Source organism: Typha latifolia, chromosome 10 (assembly GCF_019914945.1).
Source record: "Typha latifolia isolate L0001 chromosome 10, TyphaL0001v2, whole genome shotgun sequence".
Lineage (NCBI taxonomy): Eukaryota > Viridiplantae > Streptophyta > Magnoliopsida > Poales > Typhaceae > Typha > Typha latifolia.
In genome coordinates this window covers 11,019,402-11,045,279 of record NC_133095.1, presented here as the reverse complement: position 1 = coordinate 11,045,279, position 25,878 = coordinate 11,019,402, and the positions used below count along the sequence as shown (strand labels likewise).

At 37.3% G+C, this 25,878-nt stretch overlaps 6 protein-coding genes across 6 annotated transcripts in view; 2 read left to right on the top strand and 4 right to left on the bottom strand.

Moving 5' to 3' along the window:
• The window catches only part of LOC140796788 (cysteine-rich receptor-like protein kinase 10), a 47,887-nt gene that overhangs the window by 3,822 nt on the left and 18,187 nt on the right, over positions 1-25,878 (bottom strand). The window lies entirely within an intron of this gene.
• On the bottom strand, positions 112-4,592 carry LOC140796414 (protein ACCELERATED CELL DEATH 6-like). Its single transcript, XM_073149453.1, has 3 exons — positions 4,001-4,592; positions 2,176-2,708; positions 112-792 (listed from the first exon to the last, which is right to left on the bottom strand). Exons 1-3 carry the CDS (start codon positions 4,590-4,592, stop codon positions 112-114), a joined length of 1,806 nt encoding a protein of 601 aa, XP_073005554.1.
• Positions 6,180-8,813, top strand: LOC140796573 (pentatricopeptide repeat-containing protein At3g26782, mitochondrial-like). Its single transcript, XM_073149623.1, has one exon. The coding sequence runs from the start codon at positions 6,237-6,239 to the stop codon at positions 8,400-8,402; it is 2,166 nt and encodes a 721-aa protein (XP_073005724.1). The 5' UTR covers positions 6,180-6,236; the 3' UTR covers positions 8,403-8,813.
• LOC140796132 (beta-amylase) lies at positions 9,213-13,312 on the bottom strand. The gene is made up of 8 exons (XM_073149010.1): positions 12,947-13,312; positions 12,430-12,498; positions 11,950-12,348; positions 10,977-11,141; positions 10,405-10,668; positions 10,113-10,322; positions 9,752-9,991; positions 9,213-9,663 (listed from the first exon to the last, which is right to left on the bottom strand). Exons 1-8 carry the CDS (start codon positions 13,184-13,186, stop codon positions 9,457-9,459), a joined length of 1,794 nt encoding a protein of 597 aa, XP_073005111.1. The 5' UTR covers positions 13,187-13,312; the 3' UTR covers positions 9,213-9,456.
• LOC140796133 (transcription factor ILR3) lies at positions 15,436-20,873 on the top strand. The gene is made up of 5 exons (XM_073149011.1): positions 15,436-15,802; positions 19,341-19,403; positions 19,498-19,575; positions 19,684-19,846; positions 20,382-20,873. Exons 1-5 carry the CDS (start codon positions 15,660-15,662, stop codon positions 20,649-20,651), a joined length of 717 nt encoding a protein of 238 aa, XP_073005112.1. The 5' UTR covers positions 15,436-15,659; the 3' UTR covers positions 20,652-20,873.
• On the bottom strand, positions 21,623-22,748 carry LOC140796134 (uclacyanin 1-like). Its single transcript, XM_073149012.1, has 2 exons — positions 22,434-22,748; positions 21,623-22,176 (listed from the first exon to the last, which is right to left on the bottom strand). The coding sequence occupies exons 1-2, from the start codon at positions 22,597-22,599 to the stop codon at positions 21,728-21,730; spliced, it is 615 nt and encodes a 204-aa protein (XP_073005113.1). The 5' UTR covers positions 22,600-22,748; the 3' UTR covers positions 21,623-21,727.

The following is a 25,878-nucleotide window of genomic DNA, read 5'->3' as shown; positions in this document are numbered from 1 at the left end:
TATAGGACACGGAAGAGAATTAGAACACAAATTATTTACTAACCAAATATGAGTCGCATCATATGAGGCTAGCCAAAAGTAATTTAATTAGAAACAGCTTTCATAAAATATCTAAAGTATTGCTAACAGAAAGATGAAGATATAAATCGATGAATCACGTAGTGTCCTCTCCAACATAAATCTTGCGATGTTGAGATTTACTTTCCAGTTCAACCAATTCCTGGCATGCGGAATCAAACGGGATTTGAACAATCCTATCCATCCTACTCTGCTCTTAATTGTGATTGCAAGTCTACATATCTGGATCTTATCAGGAGTGTCAAGCAAAATGGAGGCAGAAGTGGTCACACAAACAACAATGCCAATGGAATTACTGACCGGGGCCAGCACTAGATATAAACCTAGTGCAAATGCTGCAATCATGCATCTAGTTTCTAACACCAACAAAGTGTTAGAACAAACGACGTAGTAACTGCGTAGCCGAGGCTGCACCAAAACTGACCCACCAAAAGTGATCCAAAATGTGGATAACATGGAGAAAATAAATGCTAAGGCGTCTGCAATAATAAACGCTTTGAAGGTGTATTTCCCTGCTAGAGTTGGTGTGCCATCAGCTCTGTAACCCCCAGGCAAGGTGAAAGCTGCAGCAAATGTCACAGTAGCAATTAGTACTGAGGAAATAGCTGAGCTTCGGTTGATGTATAAATGTTTCTTTGCTTCCTCATCTAAATCCGTCTGTTTGTAGTCGCGTCGAAAGTGATCCACCCGACGAGGACTTGCGAGAGCTCCAGTCTGTGCCAAGCACCAACAAATCCAATTCGATGGATTCTTGAAGGAAAAGAAAACAATAGATTAGGTTCTCGCGACACTTGCAATGCTAAGGAAATTTGACATTATGACGATTCCTATTGAAGTTGGGATAGAATCAAGAAGACCATTCGAATGGGGTTTGATTCGTTCAAACAGCTTTGTTGTAGATCATCATTTAGGGCTTCATGTGCCGTGGCATTTGAATGCCTAGGCCTAACAAAATTTTGCACACTACAGGCATTCAAACAGGCTCTGAGAGCATTCAAATGCCTAGGCCCGAGAAAATTTTACACACTGTAGGTGTTCGAACAAGTTCTAAGGGCATTCGAATGCTTAGGCCTGAGAAAAATTTGCACAGTAGGCGTTAAACACCTTTCTACATTCCAGATTAATGTTTCGAGGCATTCTCCATCAAGTCACCCCTATAAATAGATAAATTAGAATTTTAGGGTCATTATGCAAAGAAAAAACCTGAGAGATATAACTAGTTAAGGGAGATTGAAGTGTGAAAACCCTTTGTATTTGGATTAGTGGATTGAAACTTTTGCATCGTTCATGAATATAGGTACATCGCTGAACCACGTAAATTTTGTCTCTCTTTATTTTTTTCATCTGTGTGGATTGCTTGCGCTAGAAGTTATTATCCGTGGTTAGATTGTTTGATTGTTATTACTCTACCATCAACATCATATTTGTGATTTTCTCTATTTCGCATTGCTTTTATCCATTGCTATTATATTGGATTATTGTGTGGGTGCTTGAGAATAGATTCCGTTGTCCTCACCCAATTTAGAATGCACAATAATTCTAATTATTACGAGATCTCTATCTCGTAATTGTTGATTTAGATCACTTTGCTTCCGCATATACATATCTTCTGTCACAGAATCAACATTTTAGTGGCACCTAACTCAATATTAGATGATGTCAGACTTTGCAATTTCTTATATGATTAGCAAACCTAACTCAATATTCGGTGTCCATCACAATATCCCATTTATAACTAAATATTTGGATTATAAATATATTTTTTTGGGTTATAAACAAAATTTTCATATTATAAATAAGATTTTTTTGTATTATAAATAAATCAGTTGGATCATAAATAGATTATCATGTCATAAATATATTGGCATGTCGGGTCATAAAAGGGTTAAATAAACACGAACACGTCTTGTTTAATAATCATATTAAATAGGTTGACATGATTATAATCTTAAGTCCAATTAGACTAAAGTAAATCGTGTCAAATTTTGCTACCTCTACTTCTAGTATGTTTCACCCAACTTCAATGTGTGTGTTTCTACATGTGATCTCTAGGCAATGAATTATAGATTGAAAGGAATGAATAATAAGAATGCTTACCAGCTTATAGTTGAGACCATCTTCAGTCCCGATTACGGAAATGTCTAAAGGTGTTAAGCCCTCCTTGTTTATGATACTTGAGTTTACTGTCTTGTTTTGCATCAATAGACTAACAATCCCTTGATCTCCAATTTTGACTGCCAGATGTAGAGGTGTATTCCCTTGATAGTCCCTACCATTCATCAATTTCACAAGCTCTGGCCTTTTGCAGACATACCAGACTATCGGTTTGTTTTTGTGTTCGACAGCAGTATGAAGCAAATTCCTTTCTTTGTTATCAACTAACTCATCTGAATAAGGACAGTGTTTGATGAGTTCATCAACTATACTAACTTCACCCGTGATAGCAGCAACATGCACAGGAAATAAGCCACCTGAGTCTGCGATGTATGCCAGAGAAGTGTCATGTTTTAATAGCAGCTTAACCATTTTACCATTTCCAGCTGACGCTGCATAGTGTAGAGGAGTGCTTCCTGAAATATCAGCATGCTTTGCAAGCATTGGTTCCCACTTCAGAAGTTTTTCAGCGATCTCTGTAGATAAAGTTTACATAAATTACATACAGCCAGATGCTGTCAAAGAATGAAGACCATCAAATATAAATTCTTTACTTAGTCAAGATCTGCATACAACCTCTTCTCATAACTACTCCTTTCTTTTTATACAGTAGCTTCCCTTTTCCTCTAAGCTTTCAAGTATACAAAATTATAGTTTACACTCTATATTTTTACTATTTATAAATCGAACCATATAATTTAGTGAATATATGCGAATATTAAATCTATTAGTTAAATTTAATTAAACATTTTGATTAAATTAATTATACTAAGAAGATTACAAAAATATACTCAGCTAATTTATACTTACCTAACTTATTCTACCTCAACCCAATCTAACTAAACCTAACCAACTAAACATAACCCAACTAAATCTAACCAACTAAACCTAATCCAACCCAACCTTCTGTCAAGGTCTGACCTAAACCCAACTCTCCTCCCTCCTCTCTCCTCCCTGCTCCCTCCTCCATCCTCATTCCCTCATCATCCCCATCTAACCCTCCTCCCTCCTCATAATCTCATCCTCTCCATCACAACGTCGGCAGCGTCTCCGACATCCACGCCAGATCAGCGAAATCGGACGGCCTGCAGGCCATGTCGGAGTAATCGAACAGCCCGTCGTCCAACTCCACCACTTCGTTGGCGGCTGTTGCCGCCTCCGTCCAGATGTCGAACTCTAATCCCTCGTAACAACCAGCAATGGCGTCATCGAAACCCCATATTTGGCCGAACCCTCCTTGCTCCTCCTCATCCTCCTCCTCCTCTGCCTTTTCATTATTTCATGCGTTGGGTTATTGTTTCTGTTGGCATTTATCTGAATTTTGTGGTCCCATTTGGGATTTTTAGGATAATTAGAGAATTCAATACATTTTGGAGGATAAAAGAGTGCGTTTTGTCCCAATTTCTAATCCGCCGCCGGCTTGAGTATAGGGAGGGTGAAGTCCAAGGCCGGTGAAGTCGGTGAAGCCCAAGCTGATGAAGGAGAGAAAGAGAGAAAGAAAGGAGAGAAGAGCATTTTAGTTGTTTTAAAAATAAAAAATCCTAATCAACAGAATATTTTTATCTTATGTCAGATGCTTAAATAAGATTAGTTTAAATTCAATTCAGATTATTTATTTTTCGGATCCTCAGACCATTTATACATAACCGATGCACATGTTTACAATATAAACAGCAGCAAACGTGAAGCCATAAATGATGTCATAGATAATTAAGGAATTAATGCTGCTGAGTTTGACCCCTGAATTGAAAAATGAAATGTCCATTACCTAAATTTTGTTGGAAGACAGCAGCATGCAAAGCAGTTTGTCCATTTGGCCCGGCATAAGATATCGGGAATGGTGGTGATTGTAGAATTCGGAGAAAAGGAATAGACTCTGCCATGGCGGCCAAATAAGACGGAGATATACCTTCGTCGTCCACCATATTCGCTAGTCCAGGATCAGCTAAAATTAACGCCTTTGCTACTTGTTCGTGGCCATTTTGCGCTGCCTCATGCAGTGCAGTCCTCCCATCACGACTCCTTGCTCTCAGCACCGTCTCCACTCCGACTCCGTTGTTTCTACTGAAAGAAACGATTGAAGAGACTATTTTGTCATGCCCAGCCCTCGCAGCGCAGTGCAGCGGCGTCTCGAGCATCACATTGCGAGCCACCAGGAGGGACCCTTTTCTCTCACAGATCATCTTTGCCAACTCCAAGTGTCCATGGCTAGCTGCGATATGGAGGGCCGTGTTGCCCCCTGGGGTAATTCCATAGAGGATGCTAACTCCTGGGTCTTGTTCTAAGAGACTCTGATCCCCTGTTCTTGCTGCTTTGAGCAAATTAGGATCCATGAGGATCCGTTGAGGACCTTCGGTCATATCTACTTGAATTTGAGGATTCATACCAGTCCTCTCGGTATGATATTAGCTGAAGCTCTAGGAGAAGAAACAATTGCTATGCAACTATACATCAAGAACATATATATATAACTTATGCAGCAGTAAATTATATACGATACTGCCTCCATTGGGAGATTTAAAAATGTAAATTATATAGGCTAGGCGTTGTAGCCACGAAAATTATGTGGCCAAATTTAAATTCTAACTCATGGAAGTGGTTTATATTTCCCGCGGCTCTCTGCGATTTCTATTCAGTGCTGCTGAGAGGTATGATGGATAAATATATAGCCTGGTGTTTCTAAGCAGCTGGTTTCTGCTTTCCCTTCGTGAAAAAACAACCATCAAGAACCAAGTAGGCCACGTCCAAGCTTTGCAACCATTGACTTTTAATTGTGTATCGATTTTGACAACTATAGTCAACGCAAAGGAGGCATATATTACGGATAAACAGCACAATAATTTCATGATCTGGTTCCAACTGAGATCATACCTTAAAATTTTTTATTCAAATCAATTCTCCGGCATTGAGAATTCGTTGTTCATTCTTTGTATAATCATCTAAAGATTCACACTAAAGATGTCTTGATTCCAAATGGGTATCATGTCTAAATTCTGAATTATTTGTCTATGCTCTGATATAACCTGAATCTGTAACTCGTCTCTTCATCAAGTTAATGTCTCTTTTTTCATGGCTGTAATTGAGGATATTGCCAGAATAATTGGCATAACCTGTACTCCACAGTGCTTAGAAACTTATTTTGGATTAATTGGCCGGGAGCTCATGTAAACAGATGAATCAGAAGAGCTTGGGATTTTGTAATCCCAATTAATTGATGGATAATTAGGAGAGAAGCCCAACTCCATTAGGTTTAGTAACTCCGGAAGTTACTCTCAAAACACTTTCTAAACTTACTAACCAAATTTGTTAAAGCATCCTTGAGAAAAAAAATCTCTATAAAATATTTGGATTTTGTAACGAGAAAAACTTTATACCAGAGTCTTTTAAACGCCAAGGGAAAAGAGAAAATAAAAATAAAAGAAAAGAAAGACAATGGTATTCTAAAAAATTTCACCATATACACTTACTATCCTTAATGCAATATTTTTATTTAGATTCCAATTTGTTAGCTAGAGATTAATTAGTCTTATTTTTTATTTTGGAAAAGACAACAATATTCTTAAATAAGAAAATTTATAATGATAGTCTTATTTTCTATGTCTAAATTATTTAAATTTTAATGGTTAACTAATTCTAAGGAATATCCATGCAGAAAATAAGAAGTAAGTATACATAAAATAATCGAATGTCTTGAAAAATATACATGCAAATATGATATTTTTAATAATTTATGTAACGTTAAAATAGTTTTTTTAATCTAAGTTATGTTTTATTCACGATTAGTTAGATTTAACTAATATAATATTTGAAAAAAATTATAATAATTTTAGTGGCAATTATGATATTACAATATTTCAAAAGTTTTTATATATAAATAAATAAATTAACAAATATATATATATATATATATATTAACCTTCGTGTTTAAACTTTAAACAAGCAAAAGCCCATCCGCCGTCGTCCGCCGGCCGCCACCTCTCACTCCCTCTCTACGTGTTGCTTATATGAACCCCTTCTCCCACCTCAAAACTCTCAATCTCCAACCCAGAACACTCCACCCATCATTCCTTTTCCATCTCCAAATCCATTCCTCCACCTCCCACTACTTAGAAAAGAAGTTAGTAAACCCCCTCTCCTCTCTACAATGCGGACATCTCTTGCAGTCCATAACCAATTCCAGAGCTCTAAACCACGGCCTTCAACTCCACGCCCACATGGTCTCTTCCGGAGTTCTCATCAACAACACCTACCTCGACACCAAGCTTTGCGCCATGTACGCCATCTGCGATTACATGGCATTTGCTCGAAGGATTTTCGAGCGAATCGTGTTGAAAAGCTCGTTCCTTTGGAATGTGATGATCAGGGGTTATGCTTCAAATGGGTTTTCTTTTGAATCGCTAGTCTTGTATAGGGAGATGTTTGGATTTGGGAAAAAGGCGGATAATTTCACATACCCGTATGTTCTTATGGCTTGTGGCGATCTCTTGCTCGTTGAAATTGGTCGAAGGGTTCATTCTGAGCTAATTGTCAGTGGGTATGAGTCTGATATTTATGTGGGTAATTCTCTTCTCCTGATGTATTTGAAATTTGGAGAAATGAGGGTTGCTCAGAAGTTGTTTGATATAACGCCTGAACGAGATGTAACCACTTGGAACACATTAATTTCGGGTTATCAAAAGAGGGGTGAACCTGAAAGGGCTCTATCGGTCTTCTCTTCTCTAGCTATGGATGGGGGAAGAATGGATCGAGCAACTCTTCTTAGTGTGTTGCCAGCTTGTGCAGATCTGAAAGCACTGAAGCAAGGGAAGGAAATTCATGCTCACATCATCCGCAACTTTATTGAATTTGATATTTTCCTGACAAATTCTCTTATCAATGTATATGTAAACTCAAGCTTTGTAATCGGTGCACGACATTTGTTTGAGAAGATGAGTAGGAAAGATGTTGTCTCATGGAATTCCATTATATGCGGTTATGCACGTAGTGGTGATGCTGTAGAAAGCTTACGTTGGTTTCATCGGATGAACTCAGAAGGCATGCTTCCTGACACCGTTACCCTTATAGTAGTTCTTGGAGCCTGTGATCAGATGGCAGCCTTGCAATTTGGGCGGAGTCTCCATGCTTATGCTTGTAAAAAAGGACATGATAAAGGGGTTACTGTGGGTACTTCTCTTATAGATATGTATTCTAAATGTGGAAGTCTGGAGTGTTCTCGTCAAATTTTTGACCAGATGACTACAAAAAATCTGGTTTCTTGGAGTACCATGGTCTCAGGGTATGGACTTCATGGACATGGAAGGGAAGCTGTCACTTGTTTTAATGAAATGAAGCTGAAAGGTATAAGACCGGATAAGATTACATATATATCAGTTTTATCTGCTTGTAGCCACACAGGGTTAGTCAACGAGGGGAAGCAGATTTTTTATGAAATGTCAAAGGAATATTCTGTAAGCCCCACTGCTGAGCATTATGCATGCATGGTAGATCTTCTTGGACGGGCTGGGCATTTAGATGAAGCTTATGAGTTCATTAGAAATATGGATGTGAAACCAAGTGCTGATGTTTGGGCTGCACTTCTTTCTGCTTGCCGCATTCATCGAAATGTTGAGCTGGCAGAAGTTGCTGCTCAGAATGCTGTCCAACTTAATCCTAAAGGTGTTGGCCAATATGTTTGCCTCTCAAATCTATATGCTATCAAGAAAAGGTGGGGTGATGTTGAAAGGGTGCGAGCATCAGCAAGACTGAATGGACTGAGAAAACCACCTGGCTGCAGCTTTATAGAGTTGGATATGGAAATCCATAGATTTCTGGTTGGAGATAAGTCACACCCGCAATGCAATTTCATTTATGCTAAATTGAGTGAATTAAAGCAACAATTAAAGGATGCTGGATATATTCCAGATACCAGCTCAGTCTTTTATGATGTTGAGGAGGATGTGAAGGAAAAGATGCTCTGGGATCACAGTGAAAGACTGGCCATTGCCTTTGCTCTACTAAACACATCAGCTGGAATGAGCATTAGGATCACAAAGAACCTCCGAATATGTGAGGATTGCCATGTAGTGACTAAGATGATCTCCAAGTTTTTTGGGAGAGAAATTGTTGTTAGGGATGCCCATCGGTTTCATCACTTCCGTGATGGATATTGTTCTTGTGGTGATTATTGGTGAGTGTATATATGACATAAATTCTAAAGTGCAGCATATGTTACTCATAAATGGCTACATGTATGTGTTCCCTTGGCTGCAATGCATGGTACCCAACCTTCCATCTCAAGTTGACTGCATATCAAGTGATCAAATGACCCGCTAAAGCTAGGCATGATATTTCATTTACCTTTTCTAGAAGTAACGCTTGTTGGATTCTTCTTTCCAACTAGATATTTGTTCTGTGCTGCTTCAGTGCTTCCTAGACTGTTTCTATAAATGCTACATTATTTCTTCTCTCTTGCACTTAGTCTGCAAACCTCCATTGCACTCTTTCTGTTTTTATATGCTCATCTTACTGTTTCTTTCGTAGCCTTGTGATCAAGATGGTGCCTTTTTTCTGCCTAAAGGTCACCAGCAAATGCAAACTTCGTACCTGACTTCACCGCACACTGTCCTTCATGTAAAACTTGTTGTTACTACTCGTTATAAATTCACATCAATCTGTTTTCATGCCTACATATATCTATCTTTCTTTGGCCAACCATCAGAAGCCAGTACTTATGCTAGAATCGTTACGGTTACACCTCCAAAGGTCTTCTGTCCTTTTAGAAGATAAATATGAGATGAAGTTCAGCAAGGCATATAATTTCAGTTCTTTCTTTCTTCACCATATATATATATATATAGTATTTTTATTTACTGGTAAGATTCATGTTCACCATCAAACATCTTCTGTTTGTAGAGTAGATTTAGCCTTTTAGAAAAATAAGGCTTCAATCAGTAAAGGACTAAAGGTCATCTTAGCCTGTAAGACAAGCCAAAATTGTCCAATTTCAGATTAAGGATAAAATGTACTGATTTAATTGGATCCAGATTACAGAAAAAGACATGCTCCTCTATATTAGAGAGGAGCACAATGTTATTGTTCTCAACTCATAGTTCTAGATAATTCTCAAATTTACTATGACACCACTGAAATCTGATACATTGCAGTTGACCAATATTCAAACAGAACTCATTCAGGAGATCTCAAATGACTTGAATAATTCAAGGCAACTTCTATCCTAGAAGAATATCAACCTAGTATTGATGTAAATTTTTCGAATATTCCATCTATAAAGTCTGCAAAATAACCACCAACACTCATGTCTGTTTCGGGATCAAATGGATATGGCTTCACTGGCTCTGTTGCTTGTAGAATCTCCTCAATCGGTATTTCTGGTTTTGATCTTTCCATAGGTCCAACAGGTTTAATGTACTTCTGTGGATCGGGACAGTAATCCTGAAACAAGAAGATGATTAACAGTTAAGTTCTTTATTTTAAGTCTCTGATAATGCTATGCCTATTGTTTTACTTGAGAAATAACTACCTGATCAGCATGCATTTTCCTCACAAAAGTTTTGAAAATTCTGAAATTTTTCCATTTCAATAGCTCGTCTGATAGGCGGAGATAGGTCATTGCAGAAATCCTTAGCTTTGGAGAGCCGTTTTTGTTGACACCATTTGGTCTCGAATTCTTCAATATCTGGTTATATGCCTTCCGGTCATATCGATTAAGTGCATTTTCACATGCCACTTCAATTCCCTCTCTCCAACCAGCACTTAGCACCTGATTTTCAAAGTCATCCAAGAATTTTATCACAATTTCTTGTTAAAGACATTCGGATTAGCATTATTTTGTGCCTTTTCTTTTCTTTTTTCTTCTGTTGATGATAAGGGTATGGATTTACCTGCTGAACAAGTTCTTCGGGTGCACTCTTAGCTTCTTCACTTTGCTCAGTGTTTCTCATTTCAACACAAGTGAAGTTTAAGATAGCATCATGCCTTGATAATGCTCGAGCTATAGTTTTGTAACCATCTCGATCATTTAAGTTGTAATACCCTGCTGTAAGTTCAGCTGCATGGTTGGGAACTCTGTACCACCAATGTATGCCAGAGACCTGCAATATGTAGGAACCAATCATGTGAATAACACAAAGAAACATTGGAAATCTGCTGCTATTTTGTATTCAAACAACATACTTTTGCTGCCAGTTTGGTTTTGCATCCTAAGAAAGCTTTATTGGCTTCATCAAGTATCTGGTCCCCATGCTTTATCAACTTGTTTGAATACCATGTTAGGAAAAACTTCCCTTTTTCTGTAAGGTACGTCCCAGATGTTTCAAAGAATTTTGTGGAATTGGGAGTATCATTGTACTCTCCTGCATCATCTGGTAAATCCCATTCAGGGTGTCCTGCCTTTGCTGCAGCTTCTTTGAAGTCAGCTTTGAGGTACTTGTCATAACACTGCAAAATTAATTCAATAATAGCTGAGAACTTGTTCTTTTTAGTCTTTTCTCCATGACTGAATGTCCTGTATCTTATATCACTTTTGCTTCTCATGATTAAACAGAACAACTTTTAATAAGCATATTTGTTTTATTATTATTAGTTCTAGACTTACTTAGTTTTGCCTTTCAATTTGTTCTTATAGAAGACTATTTATGTGAAACACCTTCAATTTTCATGTAATTTCTCCCCTCAATTCAAGATTCAATAATTTATTTTATGTTTGTGCTTGACGAGACTGCATGGACTGGATAAACAAGTCTTACTTGAAATTCTCCAATGCCTGGAAAACTCCATCCTTGGTCCTGAGGATAGGAAGGGTACCTCAGCTCTCCAGCAGGGCCAAGTCCTACCTCTATATCTGTAATGAAGTCAGCATCGAGGAAATCTTCCATATTCTCTCTGAAGCTTTTCATGAAATCACTGTAAAACTGTCATAATAAAGAAACATACTGTAGCATTCACCAATAATACATGCTTGATAAATTGCAGAAGGTTCTAATCAGCATACAAGGCCTATTCTTATGTGAACTATCTTTTAGAACATAAACTTTTATTATTGCAATAGAAAGCTCAAAATTTTAAACATGATATAATTTGGTGATTTCTCAAACTTTCTGTTCTGTATTCATTTCAGGCATGTTTGATTTGCTTGACATGTTCAACATACACATACTGATATATATCTTTATTCACTTATCTTGCCAATTTAGCAACTGAATCTCTCAGTATATTTTCAGGATTTTAACTATCCTATCCATTAAAATGTTTTATTCTTGTGACAAAAAGTATTTTGTTTTCTACATTATTGTAGGAATATCTACAAGTAACATACTTCTTATGGTTACTGCAGACATCTGAACTTCAGCAAGTCAGTCTTGAATGTGGGTAATAATTATACTTAAAATCCTAAAGCCTGAGGCTTTACAGAAATAAGTGAATATTTAACTTCCTAAATAGTTGCCTGAAAAACCTCAGGCTGCCATGCAGTGGGAGTAAAAATGTATAGGTATGAGTTTCAATTTCCACTTTATCTCTGTTAGGAGTTAAATTAATGTGTTACAGTGTGGTGTGGGGGATCTCTTGAACAAGTCTTTGGATTAAAAGGATTTGATTTGATTTGGTTTGATTAATGTATTAAATTTGTCTCACTGTTAACAGATTAAGCAAGACAGAAGTCTAAACTCCAAGCAACTGAAGATTTAGTTCAAGCAGAGGAGTTTGATTATATGAGCAGACCTGTACAGCAGTTCGACCGGTGAAAAGCGGCTGGTTGTCTACCCCAATGCTTAGGTACTCCTCATTTCTTGTACCCTTTCTGTTTGTGTAGAAGATATCTGGATTGGACCGGCCGATATCTCGAACCCACTGGGGTATCGGGATGTTAACGATGTCGCCTACGTTACCACCGCACTGATGGAACGACATGATGGCTTGCAGTTTTAGTCCTTCTTCCTTCACCATCTGAAACAACTGCCTATAAGCACCCCATTCATACAATTTTGGACCCTTTGCCTCAATGATTCCCCACCAGACATCCACCATTACGCCATCAACTTCGGCTGCTCTCAGTTGCTTGAGCTGCTTCCTGAGTTCTTCTGGCTTCTCAAGTTTGTTCACAAAACTGATCACACCCAACTGTGGGAAACAGTAGAGGTCGGAATCAAACTGGAGTTTGAAACACTTGGTTATGACTTGTAAGAATGAAGGTTTACATACCGGGAGCATCACATAGACCGGAATATAGTTGGCCAGCATCTTTTCCTTCTCCACTGGAGGGGTTGGAACCTGCATGATTTGAGTGTGGAGAAAAAACCTTATTTGCTTTACTCACTTGAGAGAGATTTCATGAGCAAATAGCAAATCAAACTCCCCATATTTCTAGGGAAAAGAAAAGGTCCCCGATCATTTCATAGAACCATGTGACGTTCTCAATTATTCACCATGGGCCATGGAGGATGACACTGTCAACAAGGCTGTCACTATCCAAGGTGGGTAGTTGGTGCTAACCTGAATGTACTATTTTGGCCTTTGCTTACTAGAGGAAAACATGCAAACGTTTTATGAATAGTACTCCATGATATTGGTGTATTTAGCACAATGGCCATTTATTACTGCCTAGGAGACGACATTGGATCTTCCATTCTTGACAGAAGGAACTTGATGCAATGTTATATGGTCATGGCTGCACTTTATATATCTGATACTTGATGCATTGCAATTACCTAAAGACTACCTTGAAATCCGGTGACAGGGTTGGAGCCTCATCAGTCACAGCCTGAGGAATTCCAGCCTTCCAAGGAGGACATCCCAACAGCAGACCTCCGCCAAGGTCCCGCCGCTCTGCCTTCCACCACAATCTTGGGGCGAAAACGGTTTGCTCCTCTCTGCAATGAGTTGCCCGATTGAATTCTAGCCTCGGTGACAAAGCTCTCGTCTCTATTCCACCAATATTCAATTTCGAGATTGTTATCATTGTGAAGAAGCCAGTCGTCGGTTGATGCTTTCATACAACATTCTTTTCTTGTCAATTTATACTAACAGATAGGCAAACGGGTGGCTGGTATTATTCTTTCCTTGTTGCAAAAATCTACAAGCTTTTGTGGTCTCTCTTTTATTTTTTTTCCTTCAGTGAATGATGTTAAACCTTCAGTTTGATCCTCTCTGGAGAGGCTATTAAGGCCACAAGTGTAGGTAGAAGAGAACAAAAAGGAACTTCCCTTTCAAAACGTGGGGGAAAGCTCCATGCAATGCAAACGTATCTGTGCTTTGCGTTATAGCCTCTCATCTCCAATTTTGCATGTGAGCATTCATTACAATAAACTCTTTTCTTCTTTCTTCTTCTTCTTCTTCTTCTTTTAAATATAATAAACTTTTTCCTCTCATTCTCGTTATTCCTTTCAAAAAGATTAAGATTAAGATTAAGATTAAGGTGTGACCACAAATTATATTTTGGACATGATATTAGATAGATATTAAATTTTGCTTTTAGTATCTTAAAAATGCCTTAATTAACGTTTAATCTAATTGGAGGTGACGAAAGAGATAATAACACTTAAAAATAATGTTCATTTGAACTCAACGGCAGACATTTACAACTGTCAGGCTCGACAACGACAACAAACTATAACGCCTTGTCCAAACTACCAGAATTAACCTCCTCCTCTTTCCTAAATCCCCCTCAAACGCACCTAACCATAGGTAAACGCCAGAAGGGTATTCCGGTAAAATCCTTCTCTGCTTCACGTGATCCTAACTGTTTTAGCTTTTAAGTGCGTCAACTGCAGCCCAAATAAAGCCCACAGTCCAAGAAGGGAAGCGGTCTTTTTAAATATTTATTTAAATAATTTTATCCCATTATCTTTTTAAAATATCAAATAAGTCCTCCTGTTAAAATTTCCAACAAAAATTACGTGACTTAAATGAAAATATTCTCATCTTCGACTCATTGTTTTCTTTCTAATTCTAAATATAAATTCCACCGCCAACTCGTAGGGTTGTTTGCTTCTGCTTAAATAAACAGTCTAATTAAAACTTGATTATTATTAATTAATAACTTCCATTAACACTGTCCGTTTCATAATTTTGAATAGTTTAAGGTTGTAATTTTTAAAATAGATCCCTCATTTATTTTGAAGTTTGAATATACTAAGACAGTAGTAAAAAAAAGGGATAAAGGATATGAACATAAATAAACAACTCTGGAGGGATATGAACGCAAAATAACCCTCAATAAAAATGGAAGAAATCCTCGGACTCATCACTCCTCACTCCTCAGTCCTTCCCCCCTTCCTTCTTCCCAAGCGCTCTCCATTCGTCTCTTCTGGGAGGTGGAAAGAAGGAAGAAGAATCATAGTATTACGATGATGTGCTACGTGGGGAAGGCGACCAAGATCTTCTTCTTCGTGGTGGGGCTCTTGGTGGTGGCGGGCCTCATCGTGGGCTTCTCGGTCCTCCGCCGCGGGCCGGAGACCAAGGCCCACGGATGCGAAGGAGAAGGTTGCAGGCCCATCTTGCCCTATCCGGTTCCGACCACCAACTCCGGCTCCTCTACCTCGCCGCCGCCTTTTCCAATGCCGATCCCGCCGTCGCAGCCGGTGGTGCAGGGCCCGGTCCTCTCCTAGATTCCGCTGCGATTAGATTTAGGAGTTGCTTAATTTCTCATTCTTTTTGGGCTTTTCTGCATAAGATGCAGCTACCTTTTTAGTAATATTACTGGTTGGAATGTTTTAAATTTTTCCCTAAAATGCCATTGCGGTAACTTTTCTTAATCAATGCGGTAAATTTTCTTTATCCTTCCTTTTACTTTCCTGGCGTATTGAAGATTATTTAGAATTTTAAGGCTTTGATATGTTTTAGGGGCATTTTGGGAATAGTGTTGGTGTAATCTGGGAAGATCAAAATGGTGACAATTTCGAGGTTGGGGGGTTTCTTAAATGATGTATAGTTGCTTAGTACAATGAGTCAATGACTGATGTTGGGATTTGTCAGTTTGAATCACTTCAAATAGTGCCAGATATTTTGATCTAACCAACCCTTATTAATTATTACGAGTGTTATTATTATTATTAATTTTTTTTAGAGAAGTAAAAATTATTAATACTTTTTTATGACTAGCAAGTTTAGACTTAATGTGTCAATAATATTTAATTTAGAGTAAAGAAAAAAAATAAAGAAATTCAAATTAATGGCATTAACTTTAGATTATAACACAAGAGTAAGAGTAAGAAACTTGGGCCTAAAATAAGGCCCAAGTTGCCACGTTCCAACTCGTAGACTCGACCAAACTGAGCCGAGAAGTCTCGGTATTTATTTTATACGTATTTGATCCTCCGCCTCCCCGCAATCTCCCAATCCCCAATCCTCGAATGGTTCCCCCTTGAAGCGAAAAGACGAGAGCCTTCGTATCGAGATATCCTGCGATTTCCTGTCCGGCGAAGGAACCAGAGATGGTTTCTCCTGAGAACTCCAATTGGGACTTCGATATCCCCCTGATCGACGATATGGCCGTAACCGGCGGTGATTTCTCCGCCTCGGGGAATGGGTTCTATTGGAACCCTGGGCCAATCAACGGGCCCCCCTCCGATGTCAGGTACGACCAGTTCTAAGATATATGGTTGGATCTTTTAGAATTATGGGATTTATTAGTTTTAGGGTTTGGCCAATGTAAAGGAGGGTCTTTTGATATCTTTCACCCGTTCTTCGGTGGGATCTGGAATTTGTGAGCGATATTTGTTGGATTTCGTGTGAAATGGGGATTCCTCGTGCTTTAGATTTAATTTTGAAATCAAATAAGTTTTATTGAGATTTTGGAGCTTAAATTTGGGACTTTGGAACCAGTTAAAGTTGTTTCCTTGGTTAAGTAGTGGGTAGTAAATATGTTGCTAAGAAGCTTGATTTGGAGAGGTTTTCTTGAAGTGCACTTGCCTTTGCTGTATACTTCATTGGTGTCCTAATTGAAAGAAGATTTTGACTGTTGGACAATCGAGGGATGATTTTAGAGTATGCCTATTTGTGTCTCTGGCTCCTTTTGGGTGTATTTGTCAGTTTCTCAGGATCCATGCTGGTAAGAAGTGATTTGAAATGCTTAAGGTGGCTTCAAGAAGTTAACAAAGTTCGCTATTTCACAAGAATAGGGCTATTATAAAATGCTTAACTTGAATGTTCTCATTAGGTTGTATTTGGATTTGAAAATTCCACAGTTTAGCTTCTTCTTGGAAGCTCTACTCCTTCCTTTTTCCATGCCATAGGATTGATCGCTTTTGGAAAGGGTTTTATCAATTTTGGAGATTGTGAGCTACCTAAGAAGATTGGTGATGCACATTCTTTGGTACATATTGTGTATTGAAGGTCTATTAATTTTCTTGCTTTTCTTGACTCTGATTTGTTTATTGAGGGGTGAAATTTGTTTGCTAGCAATCAATCCGTGAAATGAAATCACACTTATATGCTTTTGTTAGTAGGGCATATAGCATTTCATCTTATGGTCTGACATATAGTTAATCAAAAGGCTGGTGTTTAGAAAATGTATTTGTAAATTGAATTTTTAGAAAGTGAAGTATGGCAATTTGATTGATCTTCCTCCTTAATATTATCTTAACATTTTGATACCCTTGAACCTTATGTTTAGAAACGAAGAACTAGGTGATATTACAAATTGAAGAAGGATAGATACCTTCTCAATGATTTGACACTTCCATCAACATAATGATCTTTCAGATATTTTTCTACCTTTTAACATGATTTGCTGAGTACTTTTGATTCCTGATACTAGACATTTGATTACATGAAGAACTTCAATATCATTTAATAAAGAATTATTTCTCCACATAAAGAAATTGGGTCTCCCTGGGTTACAGAAAATTGAGAAAGCTGCGTATTATATGGAGTCTTGGTTCAAAACTCTATGAGGAGGACATATATTAACTTGTTTTAAATGATCCAACTTACTTTGAAGCCATATATATGGAAAATCCTTATAGCTTATAGCTTGGATACCAAATCTTCTGGTTATTTACATTCAATTAGTGTATTGTTGTAGAGGGGAAAAAACCAGTATGGATAGAGAAGGAAAAAATTAGAGGAACTAGAAGAGGGTAAGAGCATAGTTTGCCAAAATTTTAAATTTTATAATATTAGAATTACATCTTTCTAGCATCCTTTGTTCTGCCATTTAAGTAGGTTTATGTGAAGAGAAACTGAGAAAGTAATGAAATTCAAATTATAGCATTTGATTTTATATAAAATTTAAATTGATGTTAAAAATGATCCTTAACACTTTTGGGCTCCTAAAACATTAGAATTTAGCCATGCACCGCAATACGATCATACATGACAGTTGAAGCAGGTTTGGTCATAGATCTAGTGACGTGCAAATTTGTTTCATTAGTCATTATTATGCAGTCATTTTCCTAGGAGTATGTGGTTGGCTAGAGCATAGCCCAACCTTGAGAAGTTCCTGGATTAGTATGCCTATTAGTTATCAACTTGTTATCATATAAGTAACAATCTTCCGGTGGTTTCTCTAAACACATAAGAATCCAGGTCAACAAGAAAGATGGTGTTTTCTTTAGATTATCAACCCTACTATTTCTTTTTCCTCTGTGATTAATGAATTTCTTTGCTTTGCATTAGGGCCAGCTCACTTAGGCTCGACTCGATAGGCTTATCTTAAATATAATATTTATTAATATTATATATATATAATAGTTTTTGGCTCAGCTTGAATAGTTCTTGGCTTGATTTAAAGCTTGGTAGCTTGAGCTTAGTCCGACTGGGCTTGAATACTAGATTTGGTTCAACCTAGCTTGAAAATAAACTAGTTTTAGGCTCAGACTTAGCTTGACTTGAGTTGGGCTCAAAAATAGGCTCGAGCTCCACTCGAGCTCGGTCTGGCTCAGGCTGAGCTAAGCCGAGTTTGAATTCCAAGCTAGGCTCAACGCATTTACACTATGCACCTTAGCAAGAGACAATCTATAGCATTTCTCTCATTGAATCAGATGCAACTATGAGCATCTCTCTCAGAGAGCCTTTCCGTTTGTTCTTAGACTAAAGGGCATGCAATAGATTTGTTGATAACTGATTCATGCTTCTATTTTTGATAGCCATTTACAGACAAGTGCTTTTGCAATTTTACGCAAATAATAATGTGGTCATTTGCATATTGTTCTGAAAAAATAGTACTTTTAAACTCCCTTCACTTCAAATTTATCTTTTTCACTATTCTAGATTAGAAAGGAAATATCAAATTATCCCTATTCTAGATTAGAAAGGTAACATCAAATTATGCTTATTCTAGATTAGATATACTATTCAAATTATTCCACATAAACTCAAATACTCAATTACATTTTTACCCTTGATTTAGCTAAAGTTATTTTAAAAATATTCTCCCCTCATACCATCCACCTATCTCATTTTCAAATAATTTCCATTCAATTTTCTCACCTATCTTCTCTCATTGCATACTTACAAATATGCATTGCATACTTATAATAAATGAACACATTTTAGTTTAAATTTTTATATCATATCAAGGGTATTTTAGTCGATTTTTGCTCTTTATTTGTATTTTACCCTAATTTTATGTTACATAAAAAATAATTATTACACTATTATTCTAGATTAGAAGTAAACGTTAGAATATCCTATTCTAAATTAGACATATTATGAATAAGAAGCTAGAATAGTTATTCTAAATTTTAATCTCAAAGAGAACGTGGCTTTAATGATAATGTTGATTTTATTCTAAAAATATTTTCATCAAATTAACTTAAGAGAACTAATGTGAGGAAAGGAGTTTCATTCTCTGATACTTGAGTCTTTTGGATGTGATGGAGTTTTTAACTTTTAGCAGTACAATTTGTCTTTTAGCAAGTCCCACTGCATTTTGGTACAATATATAGTTAGATTGAAATTTGGATACTTTGACGTACAGAATTAGATTCTGCTTTCATTTGCATCAAACAAATGACATTATCATACCAGCTGAAAAATTGCATCTAATTTGCAGATTACATAGTAATTTCCTTTTGTTTAACTTTACTTTGCATATTCTTGTTTATTAAACACCATTTCTTGATAGTTATTTTGGATGTTTTCGGCATTTGAAATATTTTTCTCCTTTTCAGTGCTCAAATAAATGGGTCCTTTGCAGATTCTGATTGTGCCAATGAATCCGGCTCCAATAAACGGTTTGATTTTCTTATATGTATTCTAAATATAATAGTCACATTTTCTCTAGTCTGTTTTTCTTGTCTGTTTTGACTTAGCATGTATGAGTTGTAGTGTTAGGTCAGAATCCTCCAGTCAACCAAGCTCAAAAGCTTGTAGAGAGAAATTGAGAAGGGATAAACTGAACGAGAGGTAATATTCCCCACATCTATATTTGCTACAACATGTTACATGATGTTTTATTGCACATTTTTCTTTACTAGATGATAATGATTCTGTTTTTTTTAACTTTTCCATAAGATTCTTGGAGTTGGGCTCCATTTTGGAACCAGGAAAGACACCAAAAATGGACAAGGTTGCTATCTTAAATGATGCTATCCGCACGGTGACTGATCTACAAAGTGAATCACAGAAGTTGAAGGATTCCAATGAGAGTCTCCAAGAGAAGATTAAAGAGTTGAAGGTAGACCTGAGCTTATCTTGTATTTTGTCATCATTCTGTTATAATTGATCTGTTTGGGTAAAAATATTCTTACGGTAAAGATGGTGTAGCTTTCCTTTCTGAGTCTGTCTCACCATATATGGATGTGTAATATATTAAGCATTTTATTGTGTTCTCTTGTTATACATGCTCTCTTGTATACTAAGGGATTCTGATAAAATTGTATCCACATAAAAACCTGCTTAATTATTGTGGTATCTTTTCTGTGGATTGATGTTGCATGTCATTTTCTCATGAGTGCTTCTTTTAGGCTATTTGACTTGTGATTCACTTCAAGAGATAATTTTAAAGGATTTTGTGATGATATATGCTTCAGATAGAATGATAACTGGATTTTTTTATTTTTAAAGTTTTTGCTTAAGTTGACATGTTGAGTAGATTGCTTGTGTCTGTTTGGCTACTCTGTTAATTTTCACTGTGACTCAATTTGAATTGTGTTTCTACTTCTGCACATGCTTATGAAAAATATATTTTGTTTCGTCCAAATTTTTTGCAGGCCGAGAAGAATGAGCTTCGTGACGAGAAGCAGAGGTTGAAAGCAGAGAAAGAGAGCCTAGAACAGCAAGTAAAGATCTTAAATGCTCGAGCGAGCCTTGTAGCACACCCTCCAGTAATACCAGCTGCCTTTGCAGCCCAAGGGCAAACAGCGGGACACAAGCTGATGATGCCTGTCATTGGCTACCCTGGATTCCCTATGTGGCAGTTTATGCAGTCTACAGATGTTGATACATCTCAGGATGCTGAATCGCACCCTCCAGTTGCTTAAGATCATTGTCCATTAGCAGTAAATTGCTAATTTCTCTAGACTCATTTACTTCTGCAATGTGTAAGACAACATTGTCTAAATTTCATCTGAAGATTAGTTTGTGAGTTTCAAACTTTGAACTGAAGCTCTCGGGATGGATGACTTAATGGCTAATTGTACATTATTGTAAATAACTCAACCCTTATCATCGACCAATAATGCAGAACTTTTGAATCTCTAAAAGTGATAGCAGCTAGGTATGCTGATCCGTGAGACATTAACAGTTTTTCTTTCTAATCTTTTCTATTATCAAGTGTTACAGGAAAGCAGTTCAGTCTTGGAAGAGGGGAAGGCACCATAGTTAATGTGATGATGCTGAATTAATAGGACTGGAGTTTGAGAAAAGAGGTGAGTAATACCGGCACGTGGCTCGGCACTCTTTCTAATAGTTTTGCCATTGGCCTCGTTGTTGTCGAGCTCACTGTTGCCGACGCTGTTCATCAGAGCTCGTGTCGGGTGCCCTAGCTGAGGGAGAGGAAAAGAGAGAGGGGGTTTAAAACTTAAAGTTGTGGAGCGACGGCCAAAGTGGTAAATTTTTCTCTCCTTTTCTTACGGCACGTGCCACGGCCCGTGCCGACTGTCGGCCGGCACGGCCATGATTTAAACAGTCACTGCAGGTCATCTATATCGCATTGTGAACCAAGAAATTGGTTCACAAGTTGGAACCCTTTTACCTAGTACATTGACTTGTTTGAGAAGTATCCAATTAAATCATAAACTACTATGTTGCTAGGTTGGTAAAATTTATACTCTATATAATTTAGAAACGCTTACATGACAGCAAAGATCTGCATGCTGGTGTTTCTGTCCGCTAAATTGAAGTTACTTGCATTTTTCTTTTATTTTCCTTCAAAGTGTATATGTAACCATTTCTTGCTTTCCTGAAAATAAATTGCATAGGAAGTTATATTATCAGTCTCATATAATCACAATGAACAAAGAATTGGAGATGATCTTATTATCTAGGACCTCGGGTACATAAAGAGCAAAATTAAAATTCACAGCCTGGTATACAAATCTCCATCATGTCATATAACTCACAGAGCCAAGACCATCACCACCATCACCCATATCCCCCAAGCAACCTGCCCCCACCGGCCAAGTCCAGCAGCCGCCGAAGCTTTCGGCGGTGATGCCGGTGCAGCTTCCACCGGAAACTCCGATGCTGGTGTCGCCGCTATCGAATCCGACGCCGGAGAAGGCGATGGTGAAGGAGGCAAGCTCTTCTCATGATGCTTTGAAGGGGGAAGAGAAGGAGAGGCTGGCGGCGGGGTTGCGACGGCCGTGGAGACGACGTCGACTTCCAGCTTCATCCCGGCGGCGCAGTGCCCTGGCACGCCGCAGATGAAGTATCTCTTCCCCGGGGCGGCGAGCTTGACGGTGGTGCTTCCTCCTGTGTATGAAGCTAATGGGCTGACGGCTGTGCATGCATCGTAGCTTGCTTTTGATACCTGAAGCACGTCATGGGATGCTTGGTATTTGAAAACTGTAGGAAAAAAAATTTAATTTAGACAATGTGGCTCATTTTGGATAAATTCATCTAATTCAAGAAAAAGAAGGAAAGAATGCCAATTTAATTATGCGTGAAACTTTTACCATTGCAGATGTAGAAAGAGAAAAATGCAGGCATATTCAATAGGTAATCCCAAAAAGTAACATAAAGTATCAAATAGTATCCACTTAGCTTAGGCCAAGAGTCAAAACCATTTATATGATCAATGTATGAGATCTACAAACACTCACTCAGGCTATCGCCGGCCGTAAACTTCTGGTTCGTCGCCCACGTCTTCAGGTCGGTGGTCGCGTCCCAGCTGCCGGTTGGCCCGCCGACCGTATAGTCTATGCTCATTGTTACCTGAACGAGAGCAAACACTGATGCAATGCAGATGAATGCTTTCAATGCTGCCATCTTTGCCAACACTTTTAAGTCTATGGAAAAGTATTCTAGATATGTTTGAGGTTATCACAAGGCTAATGGTGGTGGTATAAATAGAGGAGTTTGGAGAGCAATCTGGAGAGCACTTCTCAGAGCATAGACTGTCTAATAATATGACAGACAGAGTCAGCTAAGAGTTGGTGGATTCCTAAGTTGGCCCAGAAAAGTTGGCAGATTAATGAGTTTAAATTTGAACACACCCATATTCCAGGTAAATGTCTTTGTTGACTTATAGTACTAGTGCTACATATAAAGCCGTGTGAAGATTTGCATTAATTAAGATAGAAGGAAAGAGAGAGCTACATGACTATGAATAGTTCTTAAAGACTAACATCTGGTGTGAATATAAAAAAGTTAACCATTTTCTCATGTGGAGTAGTTGTATTCATATGAAAAGGTTTCTATTATTTTATGTAGGCTAGCATGTGGAGTAGTTACTATGCATGTGCTTGCACAGCAGTATAACTAATTGGTAGACGACAAATTAATTAAGGATAACTATTAATAATCTTAGGGCTAATTTGGATCTTAAGTAGGTTTCCTTGGAGATTTGGGATAAAAAAGAAGACACTTTTTTTTTATTCAAAAAAAAGAAAAAAAAAGAAAAAAAAAAGCTCGAAAACACTTTTTTTTTATCGTTCATAAATCCGAAAGCTAGATATAGATTAGACAAAGTGTCGACCCTCTTTAAATACAGAGGTGCGTCATCGAACAATTGCTCCAAATTAAATGCTACCGAGATTTGCTCAAAGCCGTTGCGGTCATGGGGAAGGTACCTACCAACTCTACTAGAGTTGGTTGGTTCGGAAACACTATTTAGATGGAGTGACGAAGAGAGAGAAAAAAAAACAAGAGAGAAAAAGAAAAGAAAAAGATAATAATAAATTTTTAAACAAAAAAAAAGAAAGAAAGTGAAAAATATTCTCTCCGACTTTACATGCTATTTTTTTTCTCTCCATTTTTTGTTTTCCTATTCTCGCTGTAGAAAGAGAAGCAAAAAAACAAATCTATTCCTCCTCTAATTTTCTCTTATCTCCTCTTCTATCTTCTCCATCTAAACCCTGAGCAAATCTCCACTCAAAATTTGAGCCCATGATATTTAAACTAATATATACCCAACTTTCTAAAACACAAAGAGAAAGAAACCTAAGAACAACTCTCAAGGTCACTCTCTGGTAACTGGGAAGTACATCCGCGTGCGCTTCAATCCTTCGATTCCGAAGCTAATTTCTCCAGATGCTTTGCAAGCCTTTATATACATGATTACAAGTACTTGGGCAGAGTCCAAAAATTAGTAGTACAAGATGTTAGTACAATGGTTCTAGTAAAGATGAAAGATTAGTAGAGTAAGAGGCTAGAGGTTTTGACTAAACTAGCCCTCCCAGAAATTTAGTTTACATATCTTGTCCACTTCAAAATTGAAAGATAGGAGACAATACAATGATTACGTGGAAACTGTTGATCTAATCAGCGACTTTTAAATGTAAATTGCTTCGTTAATAAAATCAACTGACTTTATAGAAAAATTTCTTTATTAGTCATTTTTGGTTTCAGAGAACTTTCAAATAGAAGTCGCTGACTGAATCAACGACTTTTATTTAAAAGTTTTTAATATTTTTATAGAAATTACTGATTAGGTTAGGAATTTATTCAATCATATCTAGTCTCATATTTTCTTAGCTAAACTTCACTTTACAATACACTATGATAAATAAATAAATAAATAATAGCTCCTCATCTAATAAATCATTCCATTGGCAATTTTTCTTTTGACAGGTGAAAGAATGAAACACTCCTCGATATTTAAGTTTAAAATTATGATAAATTACTCTTATTTTCTTATCTCTCAGGCCAATCACTAGCATTATCATGTAGGGATCTTTTGCTTTTCTGATGACTTGCTGAGATACCTTCTCTTCCTCCTTCAGCATCATGACTCGCTTTACAAGCATGCAGGTGGTGATGGACCCTCTTCAGTGCTTCCTGACAGTGCCAAAGTGAGGTAATGCAAGAATATTAATTGGATCATGAAGGTGGTCATCTAGTTGCTATCATCAAGGCATGACTCTATGGCCATACGGGGCATGAGCACTTTTAAGCTTTTGACGACGAGCACAGACCACTGAAGAGAGGAGGTAATGATTCCAATGAGGTGAATTACTGTATGCCTACTGTGTTTCCAATGGTCTGATTGGTTCAAGGAGGTGGGACCCTGAAATTGAACCAATGCAACAATTATTGTGTATTTAATTAGGGTTTATATCGGCTTAGCTTCGAGTCGGGTTTAGGCCGAGCCAAGCCATACTTCAAATGATATGCTTATTGTTATTAGTCCAACCTCTCTTAAGCAGATTATCTTTGATCAATATTATACTATTATAAGTTAGCCAAATAAATGCTTTATATGTTTATGGGTATTTTAATCTTTCGAATACTAGGTAGCACCGTTGATAACTATCCCTCATTGTTCAGAAAATTATACAAAAATCTCAGAGTGTAAATTATGTTTTTTATATCTCTGCATTATCATTTTTGTCTGAATCTAATTTCCGTTCTTCAATGACTTTTAGAACCATTTAGCTAAGAAGGCTACATTCATCTTTTTTCAAATCTTTCACACTTGTATAACCCCATTTTCTTTTTTTCTTACACTCTTTGTCAATCAGTTAAATGATATCCTTCTTCTTCTCACAAACTTGTCAACTCTCTTCCTCACTTATCTAGGCAATAAAAAGAATAAGAAATAGTAAAAATGGATGACACTTAACCCAGAATTGACTAATAATCTTACTACCTAAAAATAATAATTTACTCTTCCAATCAGTTAATTTTTTTTTTCTACTTTCTCAATTACTATCACGAGAGGGTCAAAATCAAATATTTATGGGTAGCTTGTCCACCTTACAATTGAGCATCTTAGGAAAGTATTCTCTCCTCAGTGTTATTGTCTAAATAAATCAAAGAACTCTTCTCAAAGTTAATTTTAAGACTAGACACTACCTCCAAATAATATAGTATTTCTAACAAATAACATTTTGCATGAACATGGAATTTCATACAAAGTTTCTAACAAAAAAATGGCCTTATTCAAGGGTATTTGGGTCTACAATTGTAATTAGCCGACAAGCATAATGATCCTTAGCAAGCCATTCGATATCGATAAAAATTGAGAGAAATTAAGTAGAATACCTGAGCTCAAAACACTTTCCTTTGCTATGGTTAATGCGATGCACATTTCAAAGGCTACAGATA

Excerpts from the sequence above, each read along its gene's own strand:
- LOC140796133 (XM_073149011.1), top strand. The coding sequence starts at position 15,660 with ATGGTTTCTCCTGAGAACTCCAATTGGGACTTCGATATCCCCCTGATC. Across the intron at positions 15,803-19,340 it reads GGGCCCCCCTCCGATGTCAG|TGCTCAAATAAATGGGTCCT; the intron begins GTACGACCAGTT and ends TCTCCTTTTCAG. Across the intron at positions 19,847-20,381 it reads AGAAGATTAAAGAGTTGAAG|GCCGAGAAGAATGAGCTTCG; the intron begins GTAGACCTGAGC and ends AATTTTTTGCAG.
- LOC140796134 (XM_073149012.1), bottom strand. The coding sequence starts at position 22,599 with ATGGCAGCATTGAAAGCATTCATCTGCATTGCATCAGTGTTTGCTCTC. Across the intron at positions 22,177-22,433 it reads TACGGCCGGCGATAGCCTGA|TTTTCAAATACCAAGCATCC; the intron begins GTGAGTGTTTGT and ends TTTTTCCTACAG.
- LOC140796132 (XM_073149010.1), bottom strand. The coding sequence starts at position 13,186 with ATGATAACAATCTCGAAATTGAATATTGGTGGAATAGAGACGAGAGCT. Across the intron at positions 10,669-10,976 it reads CAGGCATTGGAGAATTTCAA|TGTTATGACAAGTACCTCAA; the intron begins GTAAGACTTGTT and ends TTAATTTTGCAG. Across the intron at positions 9,992-10,112 it reads CCGAAGAACTTGTTCAGCAG|GTGCTAAGTGCTGGTTGGAG; the intron begins GTAAATCCATAC and ends TTTGAAAATCAG.
- LOC140796414 (XM_073149453.1), bottom strand. The coding sequence starts at position 4,592 with ATGACCGAAGGTCCTCAACGGATCCTCATGGATCCTAATTTGCTCAAA. Across the intron at positions 2,709-4,000 it reads TGTCTTCCAACAAAATTTAG|AGATCGCTGAAAAACTTCTG; the intron begins GTAATGGACATT and ends CTTTATCTACAG. Across the intron at positions 793-2,175 it reads ATGGTCTCAACTATAAGCTG|ACTGGAGCTCTCGCAAGTCC; the intron begins GTAAGCATTCTT and ends TGCTTGGCACAG.
- LOC140796573 (XM_073149623.1), top strand. The coding sequence starts at position 6,237 with ATGAACCCCTTCTCCCACCTCAAAACTCTCAATCTCCAACCCAGAACA.